Raw genomic sequence first — 20513 nt, forward strand, 5'->3', positions numbered from 1 at the left:
GTAAATTCATTTGTTAGTAAGATAGGATAAATTGATGCATGCTTATGGCCTCTGTTCTTTATCTTAATTCATTATTTCCAGCTCGGTGGTACTTCTTGCAAATATTAAACTGCATCTGTAATACCTGCCAATACCTTTAAGTACTGAACGAACTATTCCTTATAGAAAACCGATAAAACAAATGTTTAGTGATCATAAAACAGTTTTTCATCCGATACATAAGATAATTACTGAATGTCAGATAGTCCCATGTGTTGTTCTGTCATGTTAATCACAGTATGTTTACATTTTTTCGTGAATTTGTTACTTCACAGTTAAAGCACAGAAACAAAGCGGCGCGGTCCGTCACATTTATTTTATTTAAGCTCAATACTAATTTAATTTACCATCATTTTTGATAAGCCGTCGAAGTAACGGTAAGCGACATGCACGTGACCTATTTAGCTGTATTGCGCTCTGCTAACGCTGACAGTGTGTAAATATAGCTATTTTATCCGGAGTCAACGAACTGCTTAAGGTCGTCCGTGTTTAGAATAGCGATATATTTAGTTGAAGTCTTTCTCTAAGAGACTACAGTATATACCTCGTTTGTGAGTTATCTTAAACATGTGTTGGTGTTGAAGAATAGGACAATGGAGGTTCACAAAAGCAAACTCAATTTAGAAGAATTCCGCGTCTCAGAAAAGACAGGATTTGCAAGTGGGAATACTTTGGTAGGTATATCACTGGAAAGGCGGCTACAGAGAGCTGAATTGTAAACACTGAAGACACGTGATTGTAGGTACTCGTCCGGGGTATACGGAGTAACGATGTACATGTATATAGTGTGATACGCTGTAGGTAGGTACACGTCCGAGGTGTAACAAGAATAATGGACGTGGTCAATGTAACAAACAACTGCACACACTGGGTGGTTGTTGGTGGTTTCCTAGACCCGTTCTCTTATGACTCTGTCTGTTTCTTTTCTACGCAGCTATTCTCATTATTTATGGCCATTGTTGTTTCCCCTAAATACCCGGCCTTACATGGCCCTTACTGTAACAGCCGTACCCATCACCTTGACTGTCGGGATGGTATAGACATCCAGCCTTGTCACACGGCCTTATATTACCCTTGTTGACACGATTAAGGTTGTAAACACCACCAAGTCTGTAGGGGTAACGATATGACCGATGGCAACTGGAGTTAAACTCAAAACAGCCAGGGTCATATGAGGTCATTTGTATTGGGACACAATATAGCTGGCCTCATATGACCCTGATTGGGGATTTTTAACTCCAGACACCATCGGTCATAACGTTACCCTACTGACTAGGTGTCACACATAACCTTACTCGTGTACACTTAACGTAAGCGTACAAAACTTGTATAACGAAACCAAAGTAACAACCAGAAATGAACGCTTCAATGATTAACTACACTATACCACCAAACATCCCTCATCGTAAGATTTGTTATCACCGACATGACCTGTCTCACTGTATCGCTTTCACAAGGCCGTTTGTTCACTACACAGATTACTACCGACGTTTTTACTGATATGCAAATGATGATTCGTTATTGTCGACGTGTCGAGGGTCATACAATATAAGCTCATCTGCCCGCAGTGTGTTGTTCGTCGTGCGTCCGACCGGCTGTCCGGCGTAAACTTTTTCCATTAAACAACTTCTACTCAATAACAAGAAGACCCAGGGACTTCATATTGGGCCCGTAGGATGTTTGGATGAATGACTACCAATTTTGTTCCAATGAATGACCTTGACCTATATTCAAGATCACAGGTATCATATAGGCTAATATATTCAGACGATTTCTACTCAATAACCAAGAGACCCATGCTGTACTTGAAATTGATCAAGGTAGCATGCTCAGATGAAAAGCTACCAAGTTAATGCAAGTAAATGACTTTGACCTATATTCAGGGTCACCGAGTTCAAATAGGCTAATACCTATCAATGACTTCTTCAATAACCAAGATGCCAAGGGACTTGATACTGGGCCTTTAGCATGCTTGGATGAAGGGCTAACAAGTTTGTTCAAATGAATGACCTTTACATACTTTCAATATGTTGCTGGCCGTATGTGTTTAAATCTTTAAACAATTATTGTACAATAGCCAAGATACTTCGATACCTGTTATTGGGCAAATAGTTTGTTTGAATCGGACTACAAATTTATTTACATGAATAAACTAACCTACTCTGATATATGAATAAAGTGGTAATCAGCTTAATATCTACATATGTAAATGACCCAGATCAACTTCATATTTGCTCAAGAAGCAGGTGAGCGATACAAGTTCATTAAGCTTCTTGTATATTGTTACAAAATAATACCCATTCCATCGACTCTTTTAAGATGTCAAAAGGTTTGTCGTTTTAATGGATAATATCATAATAACATCCTTGATATTGACCTCTATTACAACGTTGTCCCATTAAAGGTCACACTCCATATCGTTATAAAATATCATCACACAAAAATAGTTTTATGTTTGTTCTACACGGACTTTATCAATCCACCGACCGATCGAGGCTCAATTGAGTATCAAATAGAAGACAAACACAACCAGATAGTTTTGAATTTCAATTACTTGGTGTTGTTTTTAAAATATATTTTATAGTTTGACATTTGTTGTCCAATGCTTAAACATGGAAAAAGCTCCGCCTCTGATTCAGACTGCTTGAAGCCATGACGAGTCCTGTAAAACACCGATGAGTCATGTTAGAAAGTTTTTTTTCTTCTGAAAATATAAAGAAAATAACGACAGCGCACTGTCTTGGCAAGGTGGGCTCTGCATGAATTTCAACAGTAAAATTGGAATAATATTCCTTTGCCAGAAGTGGTTGAAACTGAATATTTTACGTACATGTACATACCACAGCAACATGATTTCTAGGAAACCTCGGAGGTAAAAATACAATGATGTTGTTCAAGCGAATAGACCAGGGGAGATAATTAACATATACATTTCGATTCAGTTTGAATATAAATTTAATCCGAATAAAATATAAAATGCACACAAACTGCAGTAACGTTCCTTTGTTATGAATCCTTTAATGTCAACGTATTATATTATTTTGTCGTGTGACAATGATTTAAAGATAGGAAAACTGACCAAAAGCTGTCGTGATACCCGACGATGCATCGCCTCTGGAACAGAAATAGGCAATTTATGTTATTTTAAAGCGGTTCTGCAACGGGCAATCTAATTTGTCGGCACCTCTAGACCTGTACAAAATATTTACTATAACTGTCGACCAATCAGAATGTCGGTTTTAAAACAGCTCTAGGATAGATAGCCTACTTCCGTTCCACAGTCGATGCATCGTTCGATCTGCAAGTGTTACAACTTGTATGTACATGTATAATGACTAATATTTTTACTATAAATATTTACCAGACACCTATGATGTAACGAATCTAGTTCAGCTACTTCAGCATTTAGTATTTTTTATACAATGAGACGTAATCAGGTACTTAAAATGTAATGTGTAAATGTTCTATACAGAAATGGAGCAAATGAAAATTTGAATTGTACTCGTAGGATTTGCGATCCCCTAACGGCAATCATCATATCCGAACTTATAATGTTGACATTAAAAAAAAAATGAGAAGCCATGCAAAGTGTTTATGCTGTTTTAGTTTATTTATGATTTAAAATACAATATGTATCGTTCTTCTCCTTAACAGGACAAACTCCCAGAATATTTTCAGCGTTGGAATGATCTTACTAGCCGTCTCTTAGGACTGATGGAAAGTAAAGCAGTGCGAGAACATGTAGACCAGGTATATCAGTATTATATTGTCTATATCATCACCCGTCATGTAGACCAGGTATTTCAGTATTATATTGTCTATATCATCACCCGTCATGTAGACCAGGTATTTCAGTATTATATTGTCTATATCATCACCCGACATGTAGACCAGGTATATCAGTATTATATTGTCTATATCATCACCTGACATGTAGACCAGGTATTTCAGTATTATATTGTCTATATCATCACCCGTCATGTAGACCAGGCATATCAGTATTATATTGTCTATATCATCACCCGTCATGTAGACCAGGTATATCAGTATTATATTGTCTATATCATCACCCGACATGTAGACCAGGTATATCAGAATTATATTCTTTCTATCATCGTCCATCACATTTATTCAACAATCTTATTCTGTGATTGCACCTTTAATTTGATTTTCAAAATTCTTAAATGTAGTATGTTCATGAATGATTTTCTGATATATTTTTGTTTTAGTCAAGGAGGTAAAAATAGTAGGTCTCCTCAGCTAATTGTCTGTGTATCATTTTGATATTCAATTTAATTCAAATAGTTTATTAAAGTCAATAATATAATCGTTTCTTTAACATATCAACGTGTACATGAACAGATGGTATAGTTTATGTTGTTGTTTCAAGCTAATACTCTTGGACCACAAGAAACTTTCTGGACACGCTGAGCTGAGCCTTGCTCATATGCAGTTGTCCTTCTTTGTAGCAGGATACGTTTGGCAAAACGGACCCAATGATCCCGCCAAGGTAACCAAATAGTCAGATAAACATGACTTGATATTAGTCATATCATACATGTATTTATATCAAACATTAAAACAGCATATCTTTGATAAATACCCTCCGGCAGAGGACATGATTTTTGCTTTATTATTCCTTAACGATTTAGCCTACCTGTGGATGAAAGATCCTCCAGAGGGATTTGGATTTCTAATTTTTGTGTATCTTACTTTTGGTGATGCCGTATGGTTTATGTTTCAGAAAATACCCAGATGCATAGCTGTGCCCTTTTATGGTGTTTCTGAAAGCTTGTCTCTTCCCCCAGTCATATGTTACTGTGATATCATATTGCGGAACTGGCGACCTATCGATCCCGAAGCGTGAGTGTTTAGTAATTTAGAACTCTCCTCAAAACTATGTTTCTAATGCTCTTTAATGTATTGTTCTCGTAGATGTTTTTATTATTTTTACGCCTGACAATAATATTAAGACAAATTGTAACATATCCATGTCAGTTGATCCGAGATTTTCCCCGTTAAACAAAATATGAAATGGTACGAGAGTGTTTTAAACTATTTACAATAAGTTTGGTATTATATTGTCTTCTATCCATATGATATTCTTCACGTTGTCGCAGTCATCGTTATTTGATTAAGTCCCTTTATAGAACAAATGACACAAACGAAATACATTGGAAAGCCTATCGAACCAAACATTATGATTTATTTAACGTAGCAATGCATCTTTTGAGATTTTATTAAACGAGTCTTCGAAGAGATGTGGTCATGAAATATAATATAAAACGAAAACGTTTTAGGTACTTTTTATCACATACCTAAGAAAACACCCATTTTTGACAGGTTTTAAAGTCAAAATGCGGATAACAAATTGATACGGAGGTGACCTTTTTGCTGCGCCATTTTCAATTCTTGACATAACATAATTGTCAATATAATGACGTCACAATGGATTTCCGAGTGACGCCGCAAATGGAAAATATCCTCTGGTATAAATAACACGGAATAATACACAGGTTAACATGCCGATTATGTGTCTAATACCTATGATATTAACACAACATCCAACTTCATGAGAAACGAAAAGAAATACACCGGGGGACGTCTGCTGTATTTGACAGACATCAGTGTCCTACTATATTTGATTAGCATTATAAACAGAACATTGGCTAATAGTGATATCGAGTCAAAATCACAAAGCAGAGACCTTCGCGTTATCATAATCAAATAGATGAGGATATAGGATAAATGTTGTCAATATTAATACCTAATGTATCAGTATATAGGGTAAATTTTGTCAATATTAATATCTAATGTATCAGAATATAGGGTAATTTGTGTCAATATTGATAAATGATGTATTAGGATGTATGGTAAATGTTGTCAATATGATTATCTAATGTATCAGTATATAGGGTAAATGTTGTCAATATGATTATCTAATGTATCATATTGGGTGACAACAAACAACAGAAGCGTTACTATCTTATGTTAATACTAGTTTGATTCAAAACACCAAACAAAGGAAACATTAACGCGTTTGTTATATATTTTGTAGTAACACATACAGATATCTACATACGTTTATTACATGTGTAGACTAAATGATTATATCTGATGTATGCACGATTTCTTTAACTTGCCTGATTTGTGCTTATTTACATTTTATAGACCGCTGACATTCGAGTAAGTATATACATTACTTATACATATTGTAATTGTACAGTAGTATTTTTATCACACAGCTTCATGTCTCTACAGCAGTTCGTATCACTATCGTTCTGTAAACACTGGTGTAAACAGCATTGTTACACGCGGTATGAAGACAAAATCGGTAAATATCTTTCCTTGTAATTCGATGAGGAACTCGATAAATGTTGGTTATTTTGAAGTTGGACTTTTATAGAATATGCAAAAACTAAATATGCTTACCTGGTTATAATTGCTTTTGTAAATTTCAATATATCAACATGTTAATTGTATATTTATAGAAACCTGAAAACGATTTACCTATTTCCCGGTGGACACGAAACAGACAAGTTTATTCGAGTATCTGTCGGGATAGAACTGGCATTTGCACCCGCAATTCAGGTGATCTGGTCTTTAGTATGCGAACCATTTTAAGCAGACAACTGCTCCATGCTTTGAATTTTAGCGGAACAATTAAATATGATGTAGTTTATACAATGCAATATATGTAAGTATTTCTATTTTTCCCAGTGTTTTCTTAATGATTAATGTCATTAGGATCAAATAACAGGCAAATCCTATATAGATTTTCTCCTACTGTGGCTAATGTAGGCCTAATATATTGATATTTTGTTAATTGCAGACATTAAATTTTAAAATGAAAATTTTAAAATCCAACAGTCAAAGGGAGGTTACTCATTCATACATTGCACACGCATAATACACACATAATACAATAAAAACAATTATTTGATTATTATGAACATGCCACGCAGAAACTGAATGACATTGATTATGTTACTAATTCCCGCCCTTTTTGACACTATTAATTTTCCGATTTAAAAAAAAATATAGCATATACATGCAATAAAAAGAAAATTGAAGGTTTCCCGTTGAATATAACATAAATTTCACTCGTATGATAAAATATATCGTTATTCTGTCATACTCGTGAAATATATGTTATATTCTATATTCTGTCATACTCGTGAAATATATGCTATATTCTATATTCTGTCATACTCGTGAAATATATGTGATATTCTATATTCTGTCATACTCGTGAAATATATGATATATTCAACGGTAAAACATTCAATATCCTCTATATACATATACTTATATACATACATTGATTAAATGAATCATGTACAACACAAATTACTGAACAAAGTACGAAACAAACATGCTCAACGGAAGACTCTGAATATATCCTTATAAGGATAGAATTTATATAGAATTTATCTGAGCAGAAAAATGATATTTTATTGATGTATTGTGAAGTGTACATTATATACAGTGTAATACAGAATATAATAAAAGCATAAGGTCATGGCTCATTAGATCATATACAGATTAAAAGTCTGGTTTTGTGAATTGATATTTGCATCATGAAGTCAGTCCGTTTATTGTTCAGTCTCAGTCATGACAGTCTTGGAGAAAAACGTTGGTGTTATTATTGTTATGATTTCCATAACTACTAACAGAATTAAGTAGAGAAAGTCTAATGTGGTCATACATGTGAGACTATATTATATTCAAAAGATCAGGCACAAGATGGATTGTGTGTTAGATGATCATCAAAATCCCCGGTATACCTTTACGTTAACAATGTTGAATGTATCTTGGGGTATGAAAAGTATTTGTGAATTGTTTTTAATTTTCCGAAGGGATGATGACATCAGTTTATTTTTAAAATACAGCGGACACTGGATGCCATGTATGCCGCGGAAGCCTCGGACACCGTATCACTGACAAACAGTCTGGAGGATGTTGCTGCTGTGCTGAGGAAAATGACAGAACTACTCGCTGGTTATCACGGTAAACATAAAACATTAAACGATCAAACCACTGGCGAGCCTTCTCTGTATCTAGTATCTCACCTGCCGATGGCATTCTATGTTTCAATTTCAGTTGAATTTTTTTTATAAAACTCGTCGTGATTTTTTTTTATATCTTTGCTCGCCTTGAAATGCAAACAGATAAAATTCTTTTGATCACATCACGCAGAACTCCAAATTTGAAATAAAAACTTTGAGGTTGTAATCAAACAGTTCAAGTTTTCTTGCTCCTTTTTCAATTAATGACGTAATGTCAATGCATCGTCCATATTATCACGTCACAATAGATTCCTGACCTGGGAATATGACACTAGTGACGTATACAAAATATTACTTCATTAAGTGATAAACAGGAGGTTTGTTTGATGTTGTCCTACGTCCTGTCTGTCATAACGCCAGACACGAAGCAGTGTCAAGGAAGGCTGTAGGTAGAAAACTTTCTTTGAAAAGTAAAGAAGAAATAAGCTCGCTTAATGGGGACTGCAGGTACAACAGCTGTAAAGAGAAAGGCAACCCGATATTCACAACTGTGTATATAAAGTACATTGTATATTAGATTACGTAAAATAATAACATAATGCCATGTAATTTTTAGCCCACCATCATCAGATGGTGGGCTATTCAAATCGCCCTGCGTCCGTGGTCCGTCGTCCGTCCGTCCGTCTCTCCGTCCCTCCGTCCGTCCGTCCGTCCCTCCGTCCCTCCGTCCGTCCGTCCGTCCCTCCGTCCGTCCGTAAACAATTCTTGTTATCGCTAATCCTCAGAAAGTACTGAAGGGATCTTTCTCAAATTTCATATGTGGGTTCCCCTTGGTGCCTAGTTATGCATTTTGCATTTTGAGACCAATCGGAAAACAACATGGCCGACAGGCAGCCATCTTGGATTTTGACAATTGAAGTTTGTTATCGCTATTTCTGAGAAAGTACTGAAGGGATCTTTCTCAAATTTCATATGTAGGCTCCCCTTGGTGCCTATTTACGCATATTGCATTTTGAGACCAATCGGAAAACAACATGGCCGACAGGGAGCCATCTTGGATTTTGACAATTGAAGTTTGTTATCGCTATTTCTGAGAAAGTGCTGAAGGGATCTTTCTCAAATTTCATATGTAGGCTCCCCTTGGTGCCTAGTTATGCATATTGCATTTTGAGACCAATTTGAAAACAACATGGCCGACAGGCAGCCATCTTGGATTTTGATAATTGAAGTTTGTTATCGCTATTTCTGAGAAAGTACTGAAGGGATCTTTCTCAAATTTCATATGTAGGTTCCCCTTGGTGCCTAGTTATGCATATTGCATTTTGAGACCAATCGGAAAACAACATGGCCGACAGGCAGCCATCTTGGATTTTGACAATTGAAGTTTGTTATCGCTATTTCTGAGAAAGTACTGAAGGAATCTTTCTCAAATTTCATATTTAGATTCCTTTTGGTGCCTAGTTATGCATATTGCATTTTGAGACCAATCGGAAAACAACATGGCCGACAGGCACCCATCTTGGATTTTGACAATTGAAGTTTGTTATCGCTATTTCTGAGAAGGTACTGAAGGGATCTTTCTCAAATTTCATATGTATGTTTCCCTTGGTGCCTAGTTATGCATATTGCATTTTGAGACCTATCGGAAAACAACATGGCCGACAGGCAGCCATCTTGGATTTTGACAATTGAAGTTTGTTATCGCTATTTCTGAGAAAGTACTGAAGGAATCTTTCTCAAATTTCATATTTAAATTCCCCTTGGTGCCTAGTTATGCATATTGCATTTTGAGACCAATCGGAAAACAACATGGCCGACAGGCAGCCATCTTGGATTTTGACAATTGAAGTTTGTTATCGCTATTTCTGAGAAGGTACTGAAGGGATCTTTCTCAAATTTCATATGTAGGATTCCCTTGGTGCCTAGTTATGCATATTGCATTTTGAGACCTATCAGAAAACAACATGGCCGACAGGCAGCCATCTTGGATTTTGACAATTGAAGTTTGTTATCGCTATTTCTGAGAAAGTACTGAAAGGATCTTTCTCAAATTTCATATGTAGGCTCCCCTTGGTGCCTATTTATGCATATTGCATTTTGAGACCAATCGGAAAACAACATGGCCGACAGGCAGCCATCTTGGATTTTGATAATTGAAGTTTGTTATCGCTATTTCTGAGAAAGTACTGAAGGGATCTTTCTCAAATTTCATATGTAGGTTCCCCTTGGTGCCTAGTTATGCATATTGCATTTTGAGACCAATCGGAAAACAGCATGGCCGACAGGCAGCCATCTTGGATTTTGACAATTGAAGTTTGTTATCGCTATTTCTGAGAAAGTACTGAAGGAATCTTTCTCAAATTTCATATTTAGATTCCCTTTGGTGCCTAGTTATGCATATTGCATTTTGAGACCAATCGGAAAACAACATGGCCGACAGGCACCCATCTTGGATTTTGACAATTGAAGTTTGTTATCGCTATTTCTGAGAAGGTACTGAAGGGATCTTTCTCAAATTTCATATGTATGTTTCCCTTGGTGCCTAGTTATGCATATTGCATTTTGAGACCTATCGGAAAACAACATGGCCGACAGGCAGCCATCTTAGATTTTGACAATTGAAGTTTGTTATCGCTATTTCTCAGAAAGTACTGAAGGGATCTTTCTCAAACATTTTTATAAGTTCCCCTTGGTCTGTAGTTCTGCATATTGCATCTTGGGACCAATAGGAAAACAACATGGCCGACAGGCAGCCATTTTGGATTTTGACAATTGAAGTTTGTTATCGCTATTTTACAGAAGGTACTGAAGGGATCTTTCTCAAATTTCATATGTAGGTTCCCCTTGGTCCCTGGTGTTGCATTTTGGGACCAATCCGAAAACAACAGACAGCCGTTATCGCTAAATCTTAAATTTTATATATAGGTTCCCCTTGTTTGAAAAGTACTAGAGGGCTGTTTCTGAATTTACACAGATTAGTAAGACTTAGAGGAAGGGAAAAGTAGAGAAAAGATCAATCTGACATGGAACCTATAAAGATCATTCAATGGTGGGCGCCAAGATCCCTCTGGGATCTCTTGTTTATATAAAAAAACAAATGAACAACGAAACCTTTAAATGATAGAAAAGGCGAAATATAACTCTGATCCCATTTGTCAGATTTTATTGATTACTTGAGCCCAATTTTTCTACTAACCCTAGCACCAGGCTACAGTATAAAAGATGTCACATCGCCTACACCGTACACACTTCCTCTGGCGAAAATGTATCAAATTATATCTAATTGATAACGAACAAATCATAAAAAGTCGTATTAAATATCGAGCTTTTTCGTCCTGCAAAACTCAAATTATCAATAGTTGAGATGGTGTCGGGAAATTATTCGAGACCAATTGCATGAGGTCATGAAAAGAATACAACGTGTTTTATAGCCAATCCTTACAAATATTATTCAAAGTGCGTGTCGCCTGTCTTACCGTGCCAATGCGACATAGATTCATATCTTTCAAAGCAAACATCTTCATGTGTGATATATGAAAGAAAATGTCTATTTTTACAGACTGCATCACGACCGATACATTTTTCAATGTGCTTGCACCATACTTTAAAGGGTATGTATGTCATATCACAACATTTTTGTACAATGTATTCTGATAAGAAATGATACATTTTACTATCATATCAAGTTATTTTGTTCTGCTGTAAAATAAATCCGAGAAGAACCTAATTAACAAATTGCACAATGCTCGTAACAGTAACAATTCTACTGTGTATTGAAGTTGTTGATAAAGTTAGTCGGTTCATGATTTCTGAAATGTACAACTGTGGGGGCATTTTGAGAAAAATATTAACATTATATCAGGAAGGACAAGTTTCTCGAAAATAAATCAGGAGAATATTGAAATATATGTCTCATTATTCTATACAGTAGTTATTACCTGAGTGAGTGATACATTATATAATTTATGGTCCAGAAGGGGTATTCACTTTCAAATTTCATAATTAGACAAGTTTGTTTCAGATATGGACCGAATACACCGTTACCACAGGGACTCATGTTTGAAGGCGTCCGTGACGAACCGGTAACTGTAAGTACTAATCGTGATTACATTAGCAGTGTGTTCGTTTATCGGGTTCGTACCAGTTGTACCAATTATGTAAGATACTGTAGAATGGAACGCAGTTGAATCTCAAATGAGTTCCCAAGATGGCGGCTGTCACTCGCTTCAAACGTAAAAACTAGTCATTTTCCTGTTTTTACAATGTTACAGATGTAAAATCAACAACCTGAAGGGGTCCGTGAAGCATTGGCATATAAAAGTTATAAGCTTTCATCGCAAGCAAAGCGTTCCCTTCTCATTTTAAACAAAAAGTACACTTGCGTGAAATACGAAGAATCACTGTTCCGTCATCTTGGATGCAAGTGGTTTGTTTGAAATATCGGTCCACGAGAACCGGTGGAAACGGTAAAAACCAATAAAGGAACGTACGGACATTATCTACAAACATCCTACAAAGGAGAACAAAGTCAAATAAAATTGTGTTCATGATGGGGGTGAAACAATTTTTATTAGATGCATGGTTGGTCTATTATGCAATTCTAATTTATGGGTGGTGGGGTGTGATCTGTCGGCAAGTTTATTTTGTGGCGAAATTGAAATATTTGTAATAGATATAGAAGTGTATTTTATTTGGAAGTAAAAATTGAATATTAAATAAATATCTTTGAAGTGGCGTGCTGCCGTTGTTTCCTATCGCACTTTCACGGAACGTAAACGAGATTTCAGAAAACAAAAACGGCTACCCCCAAAATGATCAGTCGATGAGGTTGGGATTAGGATAGAAAGGAACAATTTTTCACAAATAATGTTGAGCCATTGCATAATACAGGAATATCCAAGCTGTATTGTCAGTAATTCCTAGAAATATATGAAAACGATGACTATTTTGACATCTGTAAAATGCCTTCATGGAAAGAGAGACTTACATCGAATTATCATCTATTATGCATACCATTGTACAATTGCTTAAAAAACAGCAACCAGTAAGATCATTCGAAAATGTATGATCGGTGGTGAGGGTTTGAAAAATTGGCAAACATTTAATTCTTAAATAGCCATTACCTATTCCTTAAAGTTAACTGCTGGAAAATAACTCATGTGAAAGAAATACTTCACACAACAGCCACTTGTTTGTGTAACCTCTATTTATCACAAATCTGGCCTGTTCTACCGTACAATTAACTGTGTAATAATGCTATTGTGACATAGAAATTCATTTGAATATTTTCACTTATATGCTCATCAGATTAGTTATGTGATACTCATATTCTTACACGCGTCACTAATTATGTATAGACCATCTATAGCTATGTATTGATCATTAAAGACTACTTATATTACATAATGTTTCTGTTTGATAATTCTGTACTTGGCAGGCAATGTCAAGTAGTGCTGCACCGACGTCTACCCTGCCGCTAGTGGACGCTGCCTTGGGAGTCGAGCACGCTCAGGGTAAATTGTACACTTCTTAATCCGTCAAAGTCGAGTTCAAAATGCATAAGATCTGGTTTAGTTTTGTATCAACAATTATATTATGGTATAATTAAAATGTGTTCCTCACTTCACATTCAGTATATACGTCATTCTTGACGTCAGTAATGAAATAGAATGTATGTAATGTAATCTATTTATTAAAAAAAATTAAAATTGATCAAGAAGTCCTCGCCTTTCTTGAACTAAATTTCAGTCGGAATAGTGTGCATAAAATTGTTCTATTTACCAAAACAAAGGTTCATATACTGATAACAACAAGCTAATTTCTTAACTAATGACAGTTAAACAGGATACTTCAAACTCGAAAATATTAGAATGTTTACAAAACATTTAACTAGATAATACAGATACACGGTATCAATACAATATGGGAGAGTTTTCCATGCCGATTTGAATGAACAATGATGACATTACCGAATAGTTCTACAATGTTGTTTCAGGTAACCGAACTATGACACAGGGATTTAGGAAACACATGCCACTTGAACATAGACAGCTTATTGAGGCTGTCGAACAACGATCACAGATACGTCAGTACGGTAAGTCAGCCAACAAACAACGATCACAGATATGTCAGTACAATTTTATATTCATTGTTCGATATACATTCTATGCAATTATTGATATCTAATGTTGCTATTCATTTGTTTGCCCGTTGTCATATACATATACACGTTTTCGTTAAAGGCGAATACTTATTTCCAAGTACTATATCAAATATTTGATTACACCAGCGGTCACTAATAGACGAACCACTTGTATTTTACCTTACAGTAATCAGTTGCAAAGACGATGCTCTGACGTCAGCCTTTGAGAGCTGTCTGCGTGGGCTGACTGACTTTCGCAGTTGTCATGTCAAGATAGTAACCAAGTAAGTGTGGTCGGCAGTATAAAAAATCTAGAAGTTTGCTTTTTGTCAGATACTTTCTTTCAGTTGTTTCCACGGAAACAAGTTTTACACTGATTTCTCCTCCTGCAACAATCTGTTCGTCTCTGTTTCTGGATATAATCTGTTTTAATATCTAATTGTAATTTGGATATGCTTGTACCAGTCTGAACATTGATGAAATTTACGAATTCGCCTGTTCTTTAAATTACACGTTTCATGTGACACACCAAGTTCGATTTATGAATAATGCGGTACATGAAAGAATAAAACAGGAAATCGCGGATGTGCATATGTCCCTGATGCTATTTACAGTTAGACAACGTCAGTGGGTAAAATTGTGAAGAAAGATATTCATCTTTTTATGTATCGGCATCGGTCAGTATATGTGCGTGTTTGTATTTCAGGTATGTTGTGATTCCCGGCAAGGGTAATATTCCTGGTATAGAAGGTAGGTTAGCATGCAGCTCTAATATCGTTTGTTATTTTTTGTAGATTATCTTGATGTACAAAAGGGAATGACAGAGTACAAACTAACATTTAAATGCTGATCACGGGAAACATAGTACTAATTCATGTTCATAAACTGACGTGCCACGTTACTTTGTACCAGTTCATACCCACACACTGATGTCACCATGTGACGTGGAACCAGTTCATGTTCGCGGGGGTGCGGGTTAAACACAACGATATTTGTATTCAGTGAGGTTTATGTTTTACTTATATTCTTGGTCAATTATATATTTGGTCAGTATCCAGATACATTTCGGTTGCTATTATTGGTGATGAACTTATGTGAATGATAATGTTATGATATTTCTAATGTTTCAGATTTGATGGCATTTCTCAAAGGTATGAGGGATGAATCCACTGGTAATTAGGAAGTTTAGGACCAACCACACAGGCATGATGCACCTGTGGCTAATACTGGATGAAATAAATAAAATAAACAAAACTTGTTTATTATCAGAACTACGAAAACGTATATATAGTTTTCATCAACAGAGTTATGGAGATAGAACAAAGTTCATGGCAAGATTTCGGACTGAATGCTCCAACTTCTAAGTAATCGAGAGAGAAAAAGAATATAATCTTGCGTATGGTAACAGTTGACAAAGCGCCTCCCGTCTAAATGGACGTACTATTGAAGAGATATCTTACCATTCTGATCATAACTGCGACTCAAGAACAAAATTAAAAGCTCCTATTATATCTAGTGTTAAACATTTAACATAATGTTTGTTTTATTTACAACTTGTCCCTTGTATTACTGTAATCGGTTTTATATCATACCCTGCTGTACTTGTGTATTGCGCCAATTTTACGTAAATCGGAATGCATTTTCTACATCTCCACCCCAACCATCTTCGAAAACACACATTTATATATTTTGTTTATAACTGCCTATGCCACGGATGTATTATCAAATATTATACACTATTCTATTTATATATATATATTGTACTCGTCTTTTTACCATTAAAACGGAATAACCAACGATATGTTCCTTAGCTGTCATTATGTTTATACTCATTTGCCGAAGTTTTGAAACCTCTCTAGTCAATGGTACATTTATATCTCCTAAAAAAGCCTGAGGTAAATGTGGTCCATTGTCCATGATTTTAAACACTGACATCACATACACTATTCTCCAACCATTCAGGTTAACTAAACACTAATGCTATTCTTGATGTATTATGGTAACGACTATAATAGTTCACAAAGCCAGTGTGTCCATTTGGGAGGCATCCTTCACACAACAATGACATGGTCCAATCGTAAACTGTGATTTTCAGATGTTCCAGATGTATAGTCTATTGTCTATTAGTAACCACGTATCTAATATTGCTCCTTTGCTATTTGAAATCGTGGTAAGGCGATCCGGCAACATAGATCGCTCAGTTGTAATGATGCAATATCACGAGGGCTGATTGATAGGCTGTGAGCCTCATATCAAAGGATATGAATTTTGCCGGACATATTGTATTATTTTTCAACATAATCCCCTTCAGTATCTATACACTTTTGCTAACGGTGTTTAATGCCAATGCCAAATTTATAGAGCTCCTTTCCTTGGCTATTCAGAAAGTCATTCAACTACATGTTAGGGTTGAAGTTAGGGCTAGGGTGCCTGAAATAGCGGTTTTCGAAATAGATGGAAGTCTGATAGAGCGAGATCAGGTAAATAAGGCGGATGTTCAATCAATTCAAAGCCACAATCGTGAATGGCAGCCATGGCAATGACAAACTATTTCACCCTAACCATAACATATCTTATCCATTTTGCAAAAGCCGCTTGTCTGGTTTACTTTAGAGGGCTACCTCGTCGATATTAACCAACCAAATGAGACCTGTCTGGCTACACGGCCCTATAACATCCTTGAGTAAATCCTTCAATACGAGGCTTGCAACTTGTCAATCAGCCCTCTTTTTTATTTAAATAACCACTGTTATTTTGCATTGGCCATGTATTAATATGATACTAGCATTAACAGTTTTATGTACAAGTGATACTGGGTAGAGGAGAACAGACGTTGCTTGCTAAAAGGCAGTACGTAATAACCGATTAATAATCAACAAATACCAGATAAGAAATGATTGCGAGGAATAAGTGGTAGCAAAAATTGACTTTAGTTTCAAGACAATTGGATATTCGGCAGTATTCTAAAATGGAACATAAATACAAAAGAATGAATGGAATCGTTAATTTGAAACACCTATGATAATTGATAATATAATGACTAAGTCTCATAATATACTACATAAGTATCACCGATATTAATGATAATATGATGAATATTTTTAAAGATATTACAAAAGTATCCATAAAAAATATTAATATCAGTTAATAAAAATGAGAAATGTCAAATAGGAGAGTAAGTACAAAAATAAGATATAACAAAACTAAAATGGTTCTTCATACTTTTTATACCATTGTCTATTTGACAGCTATGATGCGAGTTTTGACGTTTGACGAACTCAGTTAAGGTTAAAACAGACACTTTTAACACCACACTTTAAACACAAGAGAAACATAGTGATCAAAAGTCTACATATTCAGAAGAGTTTGAGTGAATGATTTGGATGAGAACCCGCCACTGTACCGGTGTTCTTATTTGGCAACACACTCGCGTGAGTAGTTAGGGTGTTGAACGTGTTTATGTTTTAATCTGGATACTCTCTACGGGCATTTGTACATAACACTGGTACAGTATATGGAACGTCCGTTACAGTTCCAACCTGTCGCAATTGTTCGGAGATCGGACGTCTAAAATCTAAAAGGGGGTCAAATAGTACATGTAACAGCATTTTACGTAAATAGAGAAATCCATTTATTTGTCTGTTGACACATTCTTACTGTACTCATATATGGTCTGTTGTTAAAACCACCATCACAGTGTCATACTGAGATCATAAATCCTGAGTATAATTGAGTTCAAAACGTAAACTGTTATCCTATATAAAAAGTTCTTATAACGATATTTTCAAATCAAATTTCACAACCTCATTTTTCTTTCTCTGAATTAACCATTTTTCCTGTAACTGTAGCATCACAGCTGGAAAGATAGATGATCTCTTCTATCGCGAACAAAATCCACGCTCACTTTATTTCGTACTTTTCCAAGGGAATGTGACAAGTAACGAAGTTGACATCGGGTACGGAGAAGCAGTTGATCCAAGTACTGTTTACTGCTAGCTGTGTATATGCAAGGCTTAATACAACATCGGCAGTTCAAACCCATCAAAGTTCCTCGGATACCTGGTGTCTATAACCTTATTAGATGGTAACATTATTAATGTAAATATGAAACAAACGTTTTCCTGTTACTGAATTGTTGATTATCCTTACTGATCATCAAAAAGCCTCATTTTCTGTTCTGTCTATTTCATCACAATAATTACTGTCATATCGAAATGATAATATTAAAGTGTATCCCGAATATGTATGATTTCTTTGATATCTAAATAGAGTCTTATCTTATTGTAAAGACAACTAAAAACCTATTCTTAACAGGTGGTTTCAGATAAGTTGGTATCGAAAAATTGTGAAAACAAGAAAACATAGTTGATGAAATAATTCGATTAAGCATAAACTAGATTGACTTTAACTGATAACATAAACTCGACATTTCCATATGTCCGCATTGCTAATATGGTAGGACCATCACTTAGCAACCCGCAGGTTCGGTGTTCGAATCACTTAGATATTTCTTTTCATATTTTGCTATGTTTCTTCTTACCATATAATTTTCTTTGTCGTATTTGAAAGATATTTTCAAAATCAAATGCATATTCGATATAAAGTATTTAGTGTAAAGATCAAAATGTTAAAATAGAAAATTTTCACTTGGATGAAAAGAGGAGTAAAATAACCGATTTACGCCATATCAATCATAGTAAACTGTAAATGAGATATAGCGACAACAACCGACATACTGTATGGATAGTGTTAAATTCCTACTTAATTGGTCTGTTCAACTTTATTTCATATGGTATTGATTGACTAAATAATCCGTTTACAACGCATAGCGCATAAGGGTCGTGGCGACTGTGGGAATCACTAGGGTCACGTGATATTGTAACAGGAGCGAGACGGACGTCAAACTGCACCAGACTCGCTCTGTGGACCGACAACCCGGGTTCGATAGTTAACTGTTATCTGTCGTATAGAAGAACAACATTAACAATTGTTTACTGTGACATTAATATTTACAACATGAAATTAAACAGAAACAAACAACAGCATAGGTCTAGCTATATAGCAAACATCTTTACCTAAAACCAATCCACCATGCCTCCGAACTATACGAAACTAAACCCAACATTCCGACTAATTAGTACCCACCTAAGACCCTACATTACCTAAGACTACATTAAAAACAATACAAAACTATAAGGCCACATCACAACAGAGGATTTACAGGAGCACCCGTACACAGGCTCGGCAGACATGCAGGAAAAAACAAGCGACTGCAGACAATGCCCACCAAAACACCGACCAGAGAAGTGACGTCCTTATATATTGAATGCCCTGTAGTCCTATGGTGTGATAGCCCTAAGATCTGGTAGTCCGAAGGCCCGATAGTCCGAAGGCCCGATAGTCCGAAAGTAGGTTAATATTGATACATGTTGTATAGTGATAATGATAAATAGATTTTAATGTCAGCATTACTTGGAAATTGTTACTTTTTTTAAATCATATTTCTCATAATCAGTAATTAACTCATTGCATATTCAAGGTCAATTGCTTCAAAGGAAGATTTAAAAGATAAAGACTTGGCGCGAATAAATCAATCTATTCTGGCAAAGACAGATGATCATTGCTTTATAAACATCTTATCGGACGTCAGTGTTAACAATATCAAGTAAACAAGTCTTTCTGTAGCTCGACAATGCGACAAAGCGGTTTCAACTTCAACTTTTAATTCAATGCATCACAAAATGGCCTTTTAATCACGATATGAGTGTCAGGAACGACAACTCTATGTAGTGATCGGCTATTTACAGTGTAAGCGATGGTAACAAATGTGGTTATTTTGCTTCATATCAATATTCATTTTTATACAATGGTCACTTGGAGGTAGTTTTTTTTCAGAAAACACTACAATTGCTAAATTGAAAATTATTCGTACAGGTATATAACCATTTATCCATGTAACAATATTACCTATTTTCGGACTATCGGGCTTTCGGACTATTGGGATTTAGGACATGACATGACACGTGAATAGAGGACGACACAGGTCAGGGTGACACAAGTACACATACAATGTAGTTCAGACACAACATAGATATATGAAATTAGTTAGCGTTAAGTTTAACTCTGTCAGCTTAACCTGTCAATACACTTACAATAACATCTCCCGCTAGAATATTGTACCTGTATTTTTAGCCCAGACTATCGCTAAACAAGGCTTAGATCAAGATAGTTTCAAAAACACATTCCACAAATCTTATGTCCTCTATTGGAATCAACTATATCAAACACACACACAAACTTAAGTAATGTTTCCCCTTTCTTAC

At 35.6% G+C, this 20513-nt stretch overlaps 1 protein-coding gene across 1 annotated transcript; it reads left to right on the forward strand.

The window, feature by feature from the left end:
* The first annotated feature begins 523 nt into the window (after positions 1 to 523).
* On the forward strand, positions 524 to 15989 carry LOC117329744 (indoleamine 2,3-dioxygenase 2-like). The gene is made up of 14 exons (XM_033887856.1): positions 524 to 713; positions 3694 to 3789; positions 4430 to 4549; positions 4784 to 4902; positions 6211 to 6225; positions 6531 to 6630; positions 7932 to 8049; positions 11608 to 11659; positions 12070 to 12136; positions 13486 to 13561; positions 14044 to 14142; positions 14378 to 14474; positions 14897 to 14940; positions 15321 to 15989. Exons 1-14 carry the CDS (start codon positions 633 to 635, stop codon positions 15368 to 15370), a joined length of 1134 nt encoding a protein of 377 aa, XP_033743747.1. The 5' UTR covers positions 524 to 632; the 3' UTR covers positions 15371 to 15989.
* Positions 15990 to 20513: the final 4524 nt, after the last annotated feature.

This window comes from Pecten maximus, chromosome 1 (assembly GCF_902652985.1).
Source record: "Pecten maximus chromosome 1, xPecMax1.1, whole genome shotgun sequence".
Taxonomy (NCBI): domain Eukaryota; kingdom Metazoa; phylum Mollusca; class Bivalvia; order Pectinida; family Pectinidae; genus Pecten; species Pecten maximus.